The 20,124-nt window shown below is 36.8% G+C and overlaps 1 protein-coding gene across 2 annotated transcripts in view; it reads right to left on the bottom strand.

The window, feature by feature from the left end:
- The window catches only part of MAP2K5 (mitogen-activated protein kinase kinase 5), a 271,359-nt gene that overhangs the window by 152,246 nt on the left and 98,989 nt on the right, over positions 1–20,124 (bottom strand). For both annotated transcript variants that reach the window (XM_024997213.2, NM_001206770.1), the window contains exons 10-13: positions 18,208–18,276; positions 18,030–18,111; positions 6,842–6,903; positions 1,027–1,075 (exon numbers count right to left, since the gene is read on the bottom strand). In XM_024997213.2, the coding sequence (XP_024852981.1) occupies positions 1,027–1,075; positions 6,842–6,903; positions 18,030–18,111; positions 18,208–18,276 (262 nt within the window). The remainder of the gene's footprint in view (positions 1–1,026; positions 1,076–6,841; positions 6,904–18,029; positions 18,112–18,207; positions 18,277–20,124) is intronic.

The following is a 20,124-nucleotide window of genomic DNA, read 5'->3' as shown; positions in this document are numbered from 1 at the left end:
TTCACTCTCTCTACATGTAACTTTTGTACCAACTATATACTCAGAAATAGAGTGGACTGGCTTTAAAGAAAAACTTGGTTTACAATTCCATTTAATCAGCATAAACACCTTCGAGAACTGAACTGAAAGTTTTGCATGTCAATATCTACATACCCTCTCCAAAAGAGGAAGGAGAATTTAAACAAAAATTTGCAATCACTAGGATATTAAAACTACAACCACAATCACAACAAAAAACCCTTAGTGACAGATGTGATGCTACAACTGCAGGCATCGGTTGTTTTCTCTCTCATAGCTTATACCTTAAAAACAAACAAAACTTTCCCTTAATCACATCTAATGTGTATGCTGTTGCATTCTCCAAATGTGCATAAAGCTAGGCTGAACAGATGTGTAAACTTAAACAGTAGTTACTAACATTAGGCCAACTTGCAGTTGCTTTTTTATAGTCTGTTTCTCACTTAATAATTTGCTCCAAATGAATTCAAACATTTTGGGAATATTAAAAAGTGCGAAAGGAGGTTCCTTTTGCAACATTCAACAGTTACCTGGTAATTCTTTTCATGCATTCTGTTAATAGACTTAGGAGACTAATTGCTGATGCATTCACCAATTCCTTCAAGTTTCACTTTCAAGGTCTGTGAAGCTGCCTCTTAAGAAACAGTGCATGAGGATAATTGAAATGTTAACAAAAGGAAGGGATACAACTGCTAGAAAGTGAAGGCTTTTCATTAACTAGAGTTAAGAAAAATAAGATCCTGTCATTTCCAAATACTGTGAAATACCATTTTATGTGTTTCGTAAACATCATTCACAAAAAAATATAATACCAAGTATATAATCTATATCAGAGCTGTTAAGGAATAAAATTTTTTAAAAATAACATTTATGAAGGCGCCATCTTACTATCAAATATATCACCTGGCTTAAATATGAGATCATCTAATTCACTTTAAAAATCAAGGTTTCCAGAGAGCCCCCCACCCTACCCCCAAATAAGTCAGAGCTCATAAGCTCAGTACATACCTCTATGTAAAATCTTTAAACTCCACAAATAAGTAAGGCCTTTAACAACCTAAATTTAAGAAAGAGAAAACGGGTCAATGATGGTTTTTATGAGGAATTTTCCACATTTAAACACACAATCATATCCACCATAATTTCTTCCTTCAAAAGTCTGTTAACCAACAAGCATTTACTGAACACCTTCCGTGCCGGGCACTGTAGGGATACTGAATGTACAAGCTACAGGCTCCTTCACTTAATAAACTCACAATGTTCTGAGGATAAGGTACGAAAGAAACGAGTATGTGCGCACACAGAGCGACTCGGGAGTCCAGTCACACCAAAGTTCTCAGTGCTAGTGTACGGGGGGAGGACAGGGAAAAGGGACACAGATTCTCACTTATTTTCTATACTTCTGCATATGAAAAAAAAGTTAAGTCATGACATTTATGACCAAGGAGAGACATTCCTTTTCATATTTACTTTTAACTGAAGGATAATTGCTTTTACAGTATTGTGTTGGGATTTCTGCCAAATATCAACATGAATCAGCCATAGGTATACCTATGTCCCCTCTCTCTTGAATCTCCCTCCCACCAAGGAGAGACATTTTTAAAAACTTAACTAATGAAGGCAATGGATGGAGTAAAGGCTGCTTCCCCTAACAACAGTCAGGAGGGCTTTATTGAAGTGCCAGGCTCTGAGCAGCAGATCCCACTGATGTGAGGAAAAGTGGAAAAAGCATTCAGGCCAAGGTAAAAACATATGATCAGAGTGTTGGGGCAGTGTAGTTTTCAAAAACATCAAGGTCATGAACGACAAAGAAACACTGAGACACTGTTCTAGATTAACAGAGACTAAAGAGACATGACAACTATTATAATGTATAATCCTAGACTGGATGCTGGACAAGAAAACTTTTTCTTGTGGTCTATAAAGGGTATTATTAGACAACTGGCAAAACCTGAATAAGGACGGTTGATTAGGTAATAATGATGTATCAGTGCTAATTTTCTGATTTTGATCAGTATATAGAGGTGATTTAAAAGAATATACTTGTTCTTAAGAAAAATACACCTGGAATATTTAGGAGTAAAAGGTCATGACACTTACAACTTATTCTCAAATGTTTCAGGAAAACTATATAGGGACCTCCCTGGTGGTCCAGTGGTTAAGAATTCACCTATCAATGCAGGGGACACAGATTTAATGCCTGGTCTTGGAAGATCCCACGTGCTGCAAGACAAGTAAGCCTGTGTGCCAAGCTGCTGAGCCCATGTGTCACAACTACTGAAGCCCGTGCACCCTAGAGCCTGTGCTCCATGAAAAGACAGCCACCGCGATGGGAAGCCTGTGCGCCACAACTAGAGAGTAGCCCCCACCTGATGAAACTAGAGAAAGTCTGAGCACAGCAACAAAGACCTAGCATAGCCAAAAATAAAAGTAAATGATAAAATTAAAAAATTTTAAATGTGTGTGTGTGTGTGTGTGCGCGTGCGTGTGTGTGTTTAGTAGTTGTGGTGCACAGGCTTAGTGCGTGCTCAGTCACTTCAGTCGTGTCTGACTCTTTGTGACTCCATGGACTATAGCCTGCCAGGCTTCTCGGTCAAGGCATTCTCCAGGCAAGAATACTGCAGTGGGCTGCCATGCTCTTCTCCAGGGGCTCTTTCCAACCTGGGGATCGAACTTGCATCCACCTGTGTCTCCTGTCTTGCAGGCAGATACTTTGTCCACTGAGCCACCTGGGAAGCCCATGTTGTGGCTCAGACTACCAAGGATCCGCCTGCAAGGCAGGAGACCTGGGTTTGATCCCTGGATCGGGAAGATCCCCTGGACATGGGCATCGCAATTCACTCCAATATTCTTGCCTGGAGAATAGCATGGACAGAGAAGTCTGGTGGGCTGTAGTCCATGGGGTTGCACAGAGTTGGACACGACTGAACAACTAACACACACACAAACATACATATGTTTAAGCAAATGTGGTTAATTGTTAACAGTTGGGGGGTTTGGGTGAAGCATCTTTGGGAATTCTTAGTATTTCCAAATAGTAGTTTTCTGGAAGTTTAAAATTATTCCAAAATAAAAACTTTCCCCTAAAACATTTTAAATGACATTAGGGTAGAAAACAACAAAGTGTGTCAAGATGATGATCCTCACAAGCCATTCTGACCAGCTGCTGCAAGCCTGTGTGTGGAAGCATAATATCAAAAGGGCACGTAAAAGAAATAAAGAGAGAAAATAAAACCGTCTGGGTTAGATTTTGGATTTTTAAAATTTAATAGCCCGAATTAAGAATAATTAGTTGAGTAAGATACTGAAAAGAAGATGTTTCTGAGACCTTAAGTACATGGGGGACAGTGCTACCTTCTATGTGGGAAATTTAATCATTAAAAGTCTCAAAAGTCTTTATATAGAAGGTGTTATAAAAGGAGATGCATATGTTTTTGTTCATACCCACTGGTCCTGTATGCACATGAGTGTGAACTTCACAACCTGAAGGCTGACCATTCATAACTAGGTATCAGATACAAAGGACACACCACTATTATTAAAGATTTGCGGCAAGAATTTGTAAACGTCCATCATAATAGACATTTTTAGGTGAGTCAGGAATATAAGAAAAACTACCATTATGAGAAGTAATTGGCAATTTACATATCTTGAGAATGATGAAAAGAGGGTTGGGGCTAAATATGCAAGGATTTTAGTTGATCAAAAAAGATTAAGAGCAATATTAAAAATAGAAATATAAAGGGGAAAACAATTTATAAATACGAAAAATGCAGAAGATAAAATCTATATCAATTAATGCTGAGCAGAAGTTAACATATTTAATTATTCTGAGTGGAATGTACTCCTGAAAAATTTGCTAATGCATTATAATCAATTCTATGATATATTTGTCTATTTTAAGAGAACGGAATACATATCTATAGCAAATGATTTCTTCCAGAATTCAGACTAAGTGGCATTACAATAAAACACATGTACTCTGAACAGTAAGATAATTAAAAAAAGAAAATATTAAAATAGCAATAACTAACACAGAAGGAATAAACAGGACAAAAATATTTCCTTAAATGCTTGTAAAAAAATAACATCAACAATAAAAACAATATCTTCTTTGAGCAAAGGACAAGGTCATCTTATTTAGTAATCACCCTCTGAGTTCTGGAAACAAGGTTAAATTTCTCAACATAAGCTTAGTTGAATATTATAAAGCTTTCCCATTAAACATAGCTCACCACTAAAAATTAGTCCCACAGAAAATGAATAATCAGAAAACATACAAGGTGAAGTCAATCCACCATATTCAGATTACTGGGCAGAAAAAAGTAAAACAAATACTGATTTTATGATACTTGCTAAAATTAAAAGTTTTATTGGAGATTCAAAAAAGAAAATATTCTTCCAACTTTGCCAAAATAGACTACATTTTCCTTTAGAAGAAAAATAAGTGTACAGGGAGCTAGCAATCTGTTCATTGAAAACCTAGAGGGTATTATTGGTATTCAGTAAGCCAGGTTTCACAACAATGGCTTGACGAAGCCTTGACACTAAAAGTGCTCATATCTGCTGTCAATCACTCACTGCTTGACACGTCAAGTGCACATCGTTTCAGGGACGACTTCCATCAACATGAGCACTCACAGTGCACAGTGTCACTGCTTCAGAAATTAGAGGAAAAATAAAATGTGTTAGGTGGCAGGGAAAGGCAGAAAGGCATTCTTCTTTATAGGAAGGCCAGATTCAAACAAAGTGGGAAAAAATCACTGAGCAAGTTGGAAGGCTGAAATCAACCAGTTTATATGGACTTCTTTTCCTGGGAAAATACTCTCTTGCCATACATCCATCAAGAGAAAATGTGAACAACATATTATAAAGGCTGACAGGGGTCTATTCTGTAATGAACCTTGGATCTGTGGGCCTGTACAGCATGCCAGACTATTAGAATTCAGAAAATAAAGTTACTGTGGGGAGGAAGAGATGCCAAGATGAGGTTCTAAGACATGAAAAGAATCTGAAGCAGTGTATTTTGTTACTCTCGTATTCTTTCATTTGTACTTTTCTCTTTTACTTTCAAACGTTGTTCTTCCTTTCATTTCCTCCTCTTTTTTTCTCATTCTCTTAGGAAAGCAGAGGGAAAGAGTATGGGGCCCAGAGTTAAACTGCCCTGGGTTCTGATTATTACTGATTAATTACAGAACTCTAGGCAAGCTATTTAACTCTGCTGTACCTCATCTCGCACATGTTTAAAATATGTACAATAATCTATAGTTACCGTGAAGGTTAACTGGCATTTATTTCAAATGCTTTTCACTAAAACCATTGTCATATTTTCGATTACTCAATAGGTAAGCTCTGTATTAGAGTTGGATTTTTTTTTTTTTTTTCTTGACTCCATTCACTTCACAGGCTTCCCACTTCAGGAGAATTGAAAATACCAATGGCCTTGTGTGGCTGCCCTACACAAGAGGGAGGCAAGATTTATGAACTCCAGGAAGAACAAGCTTCTCTTCTGAAGAAGGCAGGCTCCTATTTTAGCCAAGTTTGATAGATAATTGAGTATAGAGAACTCATATACTTTTTTCTTTTTCAATTGGTATCCCTCTTTTTTTTTTTTGCCCTTTATTATACGTGTTATTAAACTTTAGAGCCAAGAACTGCCAAAAGCCACAAAGCATTCATTCCCCCTGAGATTAAAAGAGGAAATGAAACATTTTTATTTTCATCTAAAATGGTGATTTAAGTACTCGAATTTCATACTCATCTACCTAAACATGTAGATTAGAAGCTACTTAGCAGCAATAGCATCAGAAAAGAAAGTTCTCATCACCCTGGGCAGTTCACACTAATAATTGGAAAGAAAAAAGGAAAGCTGTGAATTACAATGAACTAAGACTAAATAAGGGTCCATGTTGGATTAAAGGATTTGAGTTGTCAGTTTGATGTATAATGAATGTGAAAATCAGCCATTTAATTAAATGGTACATGGTATAATCACTTTGTTCTGCATTAAACTGCTTAAGTTATCAGAGTGCCTTTAGGTTAGCAACTGTTTACTATTACACCACCCATGACTTCTCTTAGACACTGTTTAGCCTATGTTATTCCAAATTTGAAATCTGGAGTTTAAATAATAATGTTAATTTAGTTGATATATTTTGTCAGTTTATTAGTGAATATAGAAAAATGGAAAACTTCTTTTAATTACAAAGGAATAAATTCCTAGATACAGATGGTGAAACAATTAAAAACCAAGTACATAAAACATATACAAAAATCTTTAAGACCAAAGTAGTATTTCCTTGCAGACAGTTTTACTTTAATAATTTAGGCTTTAAATGTATTTTCTAATTGTGTGCCTGTAACTACAAAATGTCAATAAAACAGCTTTCTTTTTGAAGAATGTGGAAATTTTACTGATTAATAAGAGTAGTAAGATCGCTGCAAACACATGAACTAGCACAAGTCAGAATATGCAAGAAATTCCCCAGCGGTCCAGTGGTAAGGAGTCAGCTCTTTCACTGATGAGGCCCAGGTTCAATCCCTGGTCCAGAAACTAAAATCCTGCAAGCCGCATGGTGTGGCCAAAAAAAAAAAAAAAAAAAAATCCATAAGCCTGAAAACTGTCATGTTTCTATGTCATTATTATAGGTTGGTCTACAAGAGGAAGAAAGGACAAAAACGATGAGAGAGTTAAGAAGACCCTGGCAGTCAGTAGGGATTGAAGAAATAGAAAAGCAAAAAATCCTAAGGCTATAAGGAGAATAATGCCTGACTAACACAAATAAATCACCCGCATGTCATAGAGTGGAAGCCATAGACTCACCGCCACTGCAATTCTTCCAAGGACATGCTCTGGAATTTTTCTATATACATCCAAAGAGCCTCCTGTGGAGACAAATATGTTGTATTACAACAATGAAACCACCAGAACAGTGCACTGGGCCCCTCCTCTGACAGCTACTGTGAGACTTTTTTTTTCCTCTACTTACAACATGAATTGGATGTCTAGGGTAAAATTAGCTTTCTAGTCCAATTTTATTTATGATACAATCGTAATTCCAGATGAAGCATAACTAGACACTTTCATCTTATTCTCAAGTGTATAATCATACACATGTAAAAACTGAAGGAAAGCAGTGAAGGACCAGCTAAGTATCCATACTTTACATAAACTTAAATACATACACAAAACTAAAGATCGACAGGATGATCATATCTAGGTATCTCACTTGTGTTAACAGTTTTCTCAAAGGTAAACCAAGACCTTATCTTAGAATTTTCACATTAACCAAACAGAAGCTGGTGAGTATAATGTTCAAAATACATATAAAAATTAATAAAGTAAAATGGCAATGTTAACATCTACCTAAATGTATGTTAACCTTCAAATTACGTATCATGACAAGCAATCAACATATTCCAAAGAAGCTATCTTAGAACAAAATAGTTTTTTGTTTTTTTGGAAATTCTCTGATACTATTTTGAAAACTACTTTATGAGGTTAAAAAAAAATCTCTTTAGTCATAATATTTTTCACTAAAATGGTATTCACTAATATGCTTCACCTTTACCAAATTGAGCTTTTGGCGGTTTCCAAAAAATAAAATCATTAGATTATAAACATGATAAAGACAGGAGTCATGTTGTTTTGATTTTTTATCAACCTAGAAATTAGCACAACTAGCAGAGAGGACATATTCTGTATCTGTCAGATGCATAAATAAGTGAATTTAAATCAACATGAAGTTTATCAGATAGGTTAAGTTGCTCTGAAAACATTTTCAAAAGAAGGGATCACAAACCATTTGCGGCAACAATAACATGATTAAAATAACTGCATAACTTTCCCAGGAAACTATTTCAAAGGAACCAATATTCATTTGGAAGTATAAATTTGAGTATGCTTATTAAATATTTAATCTTACACAAGTAGTATAAGAATTTCAGGAAGTTATGCAAAGAAACACTACTTTACTCCTACTAATGATATGATTATATGAGAACTATTTTAACCACATGCAATAACATTTCTTTGAGTCAAGGGTGAGACTTACAGTCTTTCAGCTCCATGAAGGAATTACCCAAGATATCTGAGAAACAATTTTTGTTTCTATTATAGGCTAAAAATTCATATTTAACAATTTACCACTAGATAATTTGTAAGTATGCCTCATAAGATAATAACATGGAGCATATTATCCTCTTCAAATGCAGTTAACTCTATTTGGCAAATACAAAATTTTTTATGTGAAGTTTTCCTAAAGCTGAACATCAGAGAAAAAATTATTTTTCCCTGTAAAAAATATTACATATATTCAATATATAAAGAAACTGGCTTTGTATTTATCCTGTTTAAAGGAGGAAAATGATCACTTCTTGCAGCAGCTTTGGCTTATATTTTTCAGATTCTGATGAGAAGCTAGAAAGCCACAGTATGACTAAGCCTTATGCTTTGTCTCTGGGTGTTACTGGGAAGAGAATGAAAAAGACACTTCTAAAAAAAAAAAAAGAAAAAGAAAAAGACACTTCTGCAACGAGGTGAACCATATTTATTTACTAAAATGTCATTTTTATTATATATGCAATAAAAGTGAAAACATGGTAGAGAAAACATTTCATGTTCTCATTGATCTTTCAGATGAACTGGCAGTTGTAAGGATAAAAAATCTCAAGAATACCAAGCTTTACATGTTGGTATTTGGAATGCTCAGAAATAGAGTTTAGCAGCCAATCCCCTATGACGTGAACAGCTCGAGTGGCTCAAAACTAGGAGGTGCAAATCTATTCACATATACTACTATACTACTAAGAAGTCCTAAGAGGAGATTTACTTTTACATAGGCTGTAAATCAGGGCCTAATTAGCTAACAGGACAATAGTCAACAAGCTAAATCAAAAAAGGCAAAGATTAGGTTATTACCATTATTAGTAGAACAAGCCAAAAAGAAATCCCATTTTGAGGTAATTCACTGGTCTTTGTAAATATCTATTTAATCTCAGTTATATTCCACTCTCCTTAGCCATCCATATGGGGAAATCTTTACATAGCTGGCTTTGTTGTCATCACAGATTCATCTTGTCTTTGACACAATCATTAGATCCACTTAGAATTAAGAGTTCTGGGACTTCCCTAGTGGTCCAGTGGCTAAGACTTCACACTCCCCATGCAGGGGGCCCTGTGTTCGAGGTCAGGAAATTAGATCCCACAGGCCGCAACTAAGAGTTTGAATGCTACAGCAAACACTGGAGATCTCGTATGCCGTAACTAAGACCTGGCACAGCCAAATGCATGCATACATATATATATTTTTAAAAAGACACTCAAGAGCTCCTACTAAGTCAGATGAGTTCTCGTGATATTAAATAATTCTTATCAGGCTAAAAACGGCAGAGGATTTTCAGTTGAATTTTTACTGAGTTTTACTATCATTTCTATCGTATAGGCCTATTCCCAAAAGGCAATCCTTAGACTCATCAAATCTCAGCACATTAGTGCTGGAGGGACATTAAAGATCAGTCCAATAACTTTATTTGACAGAGGAGAGAAACTGAGTCCTAGAGAGTGGGGTGTTCTAGTCACAGCCATGAGTCAGTTGAGGCCAGAACCCAGGAAAGACTGGAGTCTTTGAACTCCAAAGATCTAAAAGGTTTCCCCATAACACACAGCTTGAGAATCACATGTGAACTTTTTAGTCTCACTGAAATGAGACTATATGACACACACTCAGAGAGACAGTTTAATCTTAGCTGTGATATTGGTATGCAAGGCATGTAGAGACTCATTTATCTGTTGCATGTTTGGTTTGATCCTTTTCCTCACGACTCCAAGATCATTGGTCCAGGTCACTGAGATCTGTCACTTTCTTGCATTCCCTAGCCTTAGTCAGTCATTTCCTTGCATGCTACTATCTACCATGAGAACTAGGAGGAAGAATGCTAATAGAATAGCAAAAAACTCACTCAACTGCCAAACAACTACACAGTTCTGTTGATGAAGTGGGGCTATCATCTTCATGAAATTAAGTCAAAAGAACTCATGGGGTAAGGGCTCTGCTTATCCTAATACAGGGCTACAATACAAAGTAGTATCTTGCATGTGGAATAAACACAGATATGTGGCAAATGAACAAAGCAACATTACTGTGATATTCATCTCAACATTTTCCTTAAAATGATGATTATTACTAATTATTAATTTGGAAATATTAAAATAGAATTCCTGTAGAACTATTCAAAACCCGAAAGAATGATGCCATCAAGATGTTGTATTCAATATGTCAACAAATCTGGAAGACCCAGCAGTGGCCATAGGTTTGGAAAAGATCAATTTTCATCCCAATTCCCAAGAAGGGTAATACCAAAGAATGTGCTAGCCATTGAACAACTGCACTCATCTCCCATGCTAGTAAGGTCTTGCTTAAAATCTTGTAAGAATTTCCAGATGTCCAAGTTGGGTTTAGAAAAGGAAAAGGAACCAGAGATCAAATTGCCAACATTCACTGGATCATAGAGAAAGCATGGGAATTTCAGAAAAACATCTACCTCTGTTTCATTGACTATGCTAAAGCCTTTGACTGTGTGGATCATAACAAACTGTGGAAAGCTCTTAAAAAGATGGGAATACCTGACCATCTTACCTGTCACCTGAGAAACCTGTATGTGGGTCAAGAAGCAACAGGTAGAACCCTGTATGGAACAACTGATTAGTTCAAGATTGAGAAAGGAGTATGACAGGGCTGTCTGCTGTCACCATGTTTGTTTAACCTGTATGCTGAGCACATCATGAGAAATGCCGGGCTGGACGAGTTACAAGCTGGAATTAAGACAGGCAGAAGAAACGACAACCACCTCAGATATGCAGATAATACCACTCTAAAGGCAGAAAGCAAATAGGAACTAAAGAGGGTCTTGATGAGGGTGAATGAGGAGAGTGAAATAGCTGGTTTAGAACTATATCTTAAGAAAACTAAGATCATGGCATCCGGCCCCATTACTTCATGGCAAATAGAAGGGGAAAAGGTGGAAGTAGTGACAGATTTCCTCTTCTTGGGGTCTAAGACCACTGTGGATGGTGACCACAGCCATGAAATCAGAAGAGGATTGCTTCTTGGCAGGCAAGCTATGATAAACCTAGACAGTGTGTTAAAAACATTACTCTGCTGACAAAGGTCCTTACAGTCAAGGCTATGATCTTCCCACTGGTCACATATGGTTGTGAGAGCTGGACCATAAAGAAGGCAGAACACTAAAGAATTGATGCCTTTGAACTGTGGTGTTGGAGAAGAGTCCTAAAGTCCCTTGGACAGCAAGGAGATCAATCAATTTTAAGGGAAATCAATTCTGAAAACTCATCAGAAGAGCTGATGGTAAAGCTGAAGCTCCAATATTTTGGTCATTTGATGTGAACAGCTGACTCACTGGAAAAGTCCCTGATGCTGGGAAAGATTGAGGGCAGAAGGAAAAGGGGGCATCAGAGGATAAGATGGCTGGATGGCATCACTGATGCAAGGGACATGAACTTGGGCAAACTTCAGGAGATGGTGAGGGACAGTGAGGCCTAACGTGCTGCAGTCCATGGGGCTGCAAAGAGTCGGACATGACAGGGTGACTGAACAACAATTATTAATAGTAAAAAATGTAAATCTGAAGCCACAAGCAAGAAATTCAGAAGCTCTCTTAGCCTCTTCCTGTTGAAAAAAATTAACAGTCCTTTCTTTCTTTGCAACATGGGTTGTGGGGGAAACAATTTACTTCCATGATGGTAATTCAAATACATGTACATAAAGTCTCACATGCTGTATTTGGGTATTTCTGAGTGAACTTAATTTTGACTTAATGGAAAGGCATATCATATCACTTCCCTACTTGAAACCTTTTAATACATCCTAACAAATTCAGGCTGAGACATAAATTCCTCACCAGGACCTATAAGGCCTATACAATTTAGCTTCTGCCTACTTCTCTGTCCTCCTGTCTGGCCCCAGGTCCTCCCAAATCACCAAGACTTTCTTGTGGGGCCCGATGACACCTTGCTTCCCATCTTAGTGCATTTATACTTGATATTCCCTCTGCCTTAAAGATCCTCCCTAAGCTGGCTCACTGACTCAGTCTCTGTGAAAATGCCACTCCCATAAAGAAGCCATCCCTGACTGTCAAAGGTGAGCACCTCCTCTCCTCATTGTCATCATCTATCTGCTTTACGTTCTAACTACACTTACTCCCTCTGAGAACATACTGTATGTTTCTTGTCTGTCTCCCCTTCTAGAATTTAAGTCCTGTACCAACAGGGATTAAGTCTTGTTCAATGTTGTACCCCCAGGTTTAGAATAGTGTCTGAAAGAAAATGCCCAATTGACATCTGGAAATAAACAATATATGATTAAAATAAACAATGAAACTCTACACTGAAATGAGAGATCTAGGTTGAGAGAAAGTTGTGAAGTTTTACTGCAATAGGAAGAGAAGGATTGACGGTACACAGTTTTTGGTCCACATATTTTTGAGGACTGTTTTATTGTATTACAGAGAGAATGAAAGTCCAAAAAAGAGAGGGTGGCTAATGGAGAAACTCTACCAAGGGGATGCACATGTAAAGAGATTTACCTTAAGCAGCTCTTCATGTGAGAGGTGAATCAGGTGAGTGCAGTTGTGACTAAGTTACAGGTGGAAGAGTGAGGACCTGTGAGAGCTCACTATTGTCTCTGAATGAGAAAGAGGCAGGTAAAATCTGGGGGAGGGGAATCAAGTTTTAGAAGAGTTGATGAGGATATGGGAAAAACTTAAGTGAGAGATTTAATTGTTCAGGGACCAGTTAGTGTGGAGTAAAAGGAGTTGCCAAAAGCAGTAGGAGAAGGGTTTTAGAGCCTAGAGAGCGATGAGTCTCAGAAACAGTATTAAATATAGACTACAAAGTGAATTACTTTGTAGAGACATTACTTTGCCAACAAAGGTCTGTCTAGTCAAGGCTATGGTTTTTCCAGTGGTCATGTATGGATGCGAGAGTTGGACTGTGAAGAAAGCTGAGCACTGAAGAATTGATGCTTTTGAACTGTGGTGTTGGAGAAGACTCTTGAGAGTCCCTTGGACTGCAAGGAGATCCAACCAGTCCATTCTAAAGGAGATCAGCCCTGGGTGTTCTTTGGAAGGAATGATGCTAAAGTTGAAACTCCAGTACTTTGGCCACCTCATGCAAAGAGTTGACTCATTGGAAAAGACTCTGATGCTGGGAGGGATTGGGGGCAGGAGGAAAAGGGGACGACAGAGGATGAGATGGCTGGATGGCATCGCCGACTCAATGGACATGAGTTTGAGTGAACTCTGGGAGATGGTGATGGACAGGGAGGCCTGGAGTGCTGCGATTCACGGGGTTGCAAAGAGTCGGACATGACTGAGCAACTGAACTGAACTGAACAAAGTGAATATTTTAAGTTAAGGATTTAAAGCATTAAAATGTATTAAAAGGTGATGTCACTGAAAATGGCAGAGTATAATAAGGTCCTCTGAAAATTCCCTTCTCTGCAAAAGCAATGAAAGAACAGACAAAATTTGTCAGAATCAACCTTTTCAGGACTCTGGAAATTAGTCAAAGGATTGTAGCCACCCCAAAATTATTTGTTCAGGACTAGGCTTGAATCTTGGTAAGAACAGCAAGCTTTGTGGCATTTTAACTCGCCTGCTGCCCACCTTCAGTACAGTTTTGAAAGTCAGCAGCCTGCCAGTACAGCAAACACCAGCTGCCTGATGGTCACTGCACAGGCGGAGTTCAGTTGGTGCTCCTTCAACAATTAAAACATAATGCATCTAACAACAGAATGCCAAAATAGTTGATGCATAAACTGACAAAACTGAAGGGAGAAACAGGCAACAAAATACCCCACCTCAATACCCCACACTTTCAACAACAGACAGAACAACTGCACTAAAGATTAACATGGAAATAAAATACTTAACACCATAAACCAACTAGTCCTGACAGACATCTGAAGAACACTCTACCCAACAACAGCAGAATGTATTTTTCAGGTGCACACTGAACATTCTCCGGGACAATGTTTTAGAGCGTAAAACAAATCTCAGTATGTTTCAAAGGACTGAAATCACACAAAGTATGTTCTCTGACCTCAGTGGAATATTGGAAATCAACAACAGAAGGACAAATTCAACATGGAAAATGACACACTCCTAAGAAAGAAATCACAAGGGATTATCTTTGTGGGGAATTAGAAAATACTTTGAGGTAAACGAAAATGAAAAAAACAAAACCAACATATGAAAACTTCTAGAGGGCAGCTAAAGCAGTGCTTAGAGGGAAACGTATAGCTATAAACATCTACATTAAATAAGAAAGATTTCAAATCAATATCCTAACTTCACGGCTAAAAAATACAGAAAAAGAGCATACTAAAAACAGAGCTAGTAGAAAAAAATGAATAAATATTAGACCAAAGGTAAATCACAACAGAAAAAAAATAGAGAAAAGCAAAGAAATCAAGAGTTTGTTCTTTGAAAAAGACAAAGTAACTGACCAACTTTTAGCTACCCTGAAGAAAAAAGGGATATGACTCAAATTACTAAAATCTGAAATGAAAGAGAGAACATTAATACTGACTTTACAGATATAAAAATGATTATAAAGGAATACTAATTGTTTACCAACAAATTAGATAATCTAGATAAAATGAAGAAACTTTCAGAAAGCCACAAACTACCAAAACTGTCTCAGGAAGAAATAGAAATGATGAATAAACCTGTAACTAGTAAAGATATTGGTTGGTAATTCTAAAAACTACATCACAATACTATTCAGTATTACCAGAAGCAAATTTTGACATATGTCCCAACTTGGGTGAATCTTGAGGACATTATGAAAAGTGAAACAAGCCAGTCCCCAGAAGACAAATGCTGTGAGATTCCACTCAGATGAGGCATCCAGAGTAGCCCAATTCATAGAGACAAATGTAGAATGTTTGCTGCCAGGGGCTGGGAACAGGATGTAGAGAGTCATACTTTCACGGGTATAGAGCTTCAGTTTTGCAAAAGGAAAGGAGTTGAAGAGATATATAGTGGCAGTGGTTGCACAGTAATGTGAATATACTTAATACTGCTGAACTACACACTTTAAAATGGCTAATATGGTAAATTATATACATATTATACCACAATTAAAAAAAAAAAAACTTTTGGAAAAGAGAGTCTTATGCACACAGTCTTGCAAATCCTACTTGGCCACATAACAATGGGCCTTGGGGCCAGAACAGTTGCTTACTAAGAGATAAAGAGGCCATATAGCCTGTGGTGGGTTTATCTCCTTGTTTTGGACCCTTTCCCTGTTTTAGGCTCAATATGTACTTCTTTGTCCTGTTTAAGCATGTGCCTCAATGGACCTTAGGCATACCTTCAGTTTTTAGCATTTCTGACTCCAAGGGAGTGAGGTGGAGTGGGGGCTATTTTTGCTGCAACAGAGATGGGTATGTGCAGGCCAACTGCCCTCCACAGACTGCCAGGAGGGACCTGCTGCTGGCCATGGGAAACTGACACCCACTATTGAAGCTGATCTTGCTCTGTGTGGCAGATTCATGTTGATATATGGCAAAACCAATACAATATTGTAAAGTTAAAAAAAAAAAAAATTGTTCAGTCCAGTGCTTGCCTGGATTGTGTTTTTCTTGGCAACTCCAGTACAAGATGCAACAGAGAAGTACTGGACTTCTCCTAATAATAGACAACAGATGCCACCTGACCATAAGAACTACTCACAAACAAAACCCCAGGACCAGATGGCTTCACCAGTGGATTACACCAAATGTTTTAAGAAAAATTAACATCAATCTTTCCAGCAAACTCTTCCAAAAAATGGAAGAGGACAGAACACTGTACACTCATCCTTTGAGGACAGAAATATCTGGGTATCAAACTCACACAATGACATTACAAGAAAAACTACAAATCAATATCACTTAAGAATATGAATGTAAAAATCCTTAGCAAAATACTAATAAACTAAATCCAGCAACATATAAAATAGATTATACAAGATTGGTTCAATATGCAAAAATCTATTAATACACTATAACTATGGGATAAAGGACAAAAAACACATGATCATTTCAATAGAAAAAGCACTTGACAAAATCTAATGCTGATTTATGATAAAAAATATACAACAAACTTGGAAGAGAAGGGGACTTCTACAACTTGATAAATGACACCTACCAAAAACCCACAGCTAAATCACACTTGATGATGAAAGACTGAAAGCTTCCCCTCTAAGGAGCATCAGTGCTCATCACGGATGAGAGTAAACAAAATATGGTACATCCACATAATGGACTATTATGCAGTCATAAAAAAGGGAATCAAGTGCTGATAAATGCTGCAACATGCGTGAACCTTGAGAACATTATGCTAAGTGAAAGCAGCCAGATGCAATGGCCACATACTGTATGATTTCACTTATCTGAAATGTCCAAAATAGGGAAATTCATACAGATAGAAAGTAGATTAATGGTTGCCAGGGACTAGAGGGAAGAGAATATAGGAAGTGACTACTAATGGGTGGGGAATTTATTTCTGGGGTGATAAAAACGTTTTGGAATTAATGGTAATGGTTATACAATCCTATGAATGTACTGAAAACCACTGAACTGCATAAATGCACATCCTACCATCTTAATAAATAATTTTTTTAATGTAACACAAATTGAGGAGTCAAAAAAGGATGATGGAAAGCCATAAAACAATGACATGTACTGGCTCTATGAAGGGCTCCCCAGCTGGTTCAGTGGTAAAGAACCCACGTGCCAATGCAAGGAGATGCAGGAGATGTGGGTTTGATCCCTGGGTCAGGAAGAGCCCCTGAAGGAAGAAATGGCAATCTGCTCCAGTATTCTTGCCTGGAAACTTCCATGGACAGAGGAGTCTGGCAGGCTACATATAGTCCACGGGGTTGCAATGGTCAGAATCGACAGAGTGAGTGAGCATGCACACACTCACTGGCTCTGTGAACTCACTTTTTCTAGCTGGTCTCCTTGAAGAGTAATTGTCATACTAATATGTTTGTAAGACTTTTAATTCTTGACATCTACTATAACAAATTTAGAACACATTCTTATAGTATCAAGGTATCAATGTAGGCTCATTAAAAAGTCTTATAGGGAATGAACTAACTGTATTATTAATATACTGAGAATGCCCCAAATGAACTATATATATATGTATATATATTTGGCTGCATCCCTTGGCTTGAGGGATCTGAGTTCCCTGACCAGGGATTGAACCCAGGTCATAGCAGTGAAAGCATGGAGTCCTAACCACTGGACCACCAGGGAACTCCAAATGTTGAGTTTTAATGAGCTGGACATTAAAAAATTGAATATGTGAAATGTAAAGACTGCTCTGATTTCAAATGGATAAACAATAACAGTGGTGACATCATTTCACTGACAGGGAACCAAGAAATCTGCATTTTTGCCATAATATTCAGATCAAAAAAGATTTACCAAAGTAGAAATGAATAAAAAATGAAGGAAGGAAAGGGCTAGAGTCCAAAGAAAACTAAACACATCTTGGCTAAACAGCTGTGCTAGAAAACGATTTCTTATCTTGCAATTAAGAACCGATTTCTTTCTAAAAGACGTAGGACATTGGGTTAATAGATTTCTTTAAAAGAAAATCTGTTTTGGCTATTGAAACATTAAAAGAACAGAACATCTGTTTCACAAGTGAAGACAGATTGTATAGAAGAATCAAATATCAAACCACTGATTAGACTAGCATTTAATCTGTTCTATTTAAATTTTCAATAAAAGTAAATGAAACGACATTCTTGAAATTATAGCTCAACTATAAATATTTAACACTGGGAACCCTTAAGATGTTTTAGAGCATAAAGGAGGTACTTATTAGTATATTTTAATTATTTTTAATTCTACTTGATACCTGTATCAACATCAGGTTTTAAAGTATTCTACTCTCAAAATCACTTTTAAAGTATTATAAAAGGGAAGACTCACCATCCATAAATTCAGTACATATTGAAATCCTGTTCTCCACGAAAAATGCACCATAAAAGCCTATGATATATGATGAATCACACTGTAACAAAAATAAGACAAAAGCAGTTAAAAGCCTGCAAGCCAATACTGTCACAGGCATACTTTATAAGGAAAAATAACCAAGAAAAAAAATTACCTTATAAAGAATTTCCAATTCAGACATAATTTGCTTCTGAAGTTCCAGTGTAATATCTAGTAGTATGACCTAAACATACAAGGAAATCAACATTCACACATTTATTCACCTTTAAATTAAATCTAGCCACATTCACTATGAAATATAAAAACTAAAAAATACGGTGTTTCCTCTATTCATTCCACTTTTCTCCTCTCCACCACCATAACCTCTGGTAATACAAACTGTGTCCACATCTGTCTAACACTTTGCATTGGGGGAGGTGGTATAGAAGTGATTGATGGGATCAAGGAAAAAGCCAGGTCTCAAAGGTCAGTATTAATGGCTTCAAAAGTCAGTTACGTTATAACACCCTTAATTTACACACCCTATTTTGGCCACATTGGTTATTTTGAGACGAGGAAGACCGGAGTGACCCTGAAACCATTAAAAATTAATTGTCTTGTAATTCAGATACTGGGCAAAGCAGAAGAGAATGATAAGTAAAAATAACATTTAAAGTAGATTTTTAGTTATGAGAGAAATAAGGAGTTTTTAAAACATATCAGGTTTTTATACTCTTCCAATTGGGTAATCTTTCTTTGCCACAACTGTTATAAAACTGAGCTTGAAGGAACCTCAGAAATTATTTCACCTAATTCCTTTCTTTCTAAAAAGGAAGAAACCAAAGCTCTGAGGAGTCATGAGGCCCGGCAACATCAGGGCCTCTCCCTGATTCCAAGGACCACACAATTTCCAGTATGTTCCAAGGCTTTATGGTTTCCCTTAAAATATCAACCACTGAGTCAAATTCATAACAAAGAAATGTACAATAATTTATAAACATACATATAATACTAGTTTAGTTTGAACACTTATTTTAAGAAAGAAGACCATCAACCACTCAAATTTCACTTAGCATTTACTGTGAAGTCAATTCAAAGGGAATTGTTTTTTACTTAAAAAGAACAATGATAATAATAAAATAACTAGACAATAGTTTTAAAGATTTGTGACAGAGTTTCTGATTCCAGACATTTCTAAATAAAAACTTATTCAGGATTACCAAGGACAGTAATTATACACCATCCAACACTGATCTACATTCTGTATTACAATTGCAGAATATATATATATAAAACACACACACACACATATATATATAATCATACTGGAGGAAAAAACATAAATTTTCAATTGTAAACTGATGACAGAGCAAGGAAAGAAAAGGATAATCTCCAAAAACACAAATTTTCTAGTACTGACATCCACTGGGGGAGGGTAGAATGAGTACAAGAAGGCACAGCAGTTTCTATCAAGAGTTTGCTTTAGGGTTATTTATAAAAGCTCTCACTAAACTAGATTGTAAGTGTAAGGCAAAACTGCCAAGAAAACATTTAAACATTTCTCTCAATCAATAGTCATTTGTTACAATATTCACTTACATTTTTGCTCCTGTATAAAAGTTAGCAACAAAATTAATTCATCTAGTGTTATTTCAATTCTATACCATATAATATTAGAGCTAACATTGACCCTCTGTGTCAAGTGCAGGGACTCTTCCAGCCTGAAAAATTCTGCTAAAAGGAATAAAGCATCATTTAAAGCAATGGTGCTCAACCCTTGCCTCACATTATAATTACCTTTATATCAAGGTATTTATATACAATAAGGACACTTTAAAAAAAACCTGATGATGCACAGGCTTTACCCAAAATAAAGGAATCAGAATCTCTGGGGTTGGGCCCATATCTTTGCATTTTTAAAAACTTGCCAGCTGATTTTGTAGCCCACAGTAAGGTTGAGAATCCCTTATTTAAAGTTTCAAAAAAAATGCTGTTTATTCAGTGTGTAGTATCACTACCAAAGACCTGCATCTCCAGGCCCCCAATCAAGAAACAACATGATTCCACATGGCTAACCAAAATCTTGGAATAA

The sequence above is a fragment of the Bos taurus genome, chromosome 10 (genome assembly GCF_002263795.3).
Source record: "Bos taurus isolate L1 Dominette 01449 registration number 42190680 breed Hereford chromosome 10, ARS-UCD2.0, whole genome shotgun sequence".
In the NCBI taxonomy this organism is placed as follows: domain Eukaryota; kingdom Metazoa; phylum Chordata; class Mammalia; order Artiodactyla; family Bovidae; genus Bos; species Bos taurus.
The sequence above is the reverse complement of the archived record's forward strand: the minus strand, read 5'-3'. Positions and strand labels throughout refer to the sequence as shown.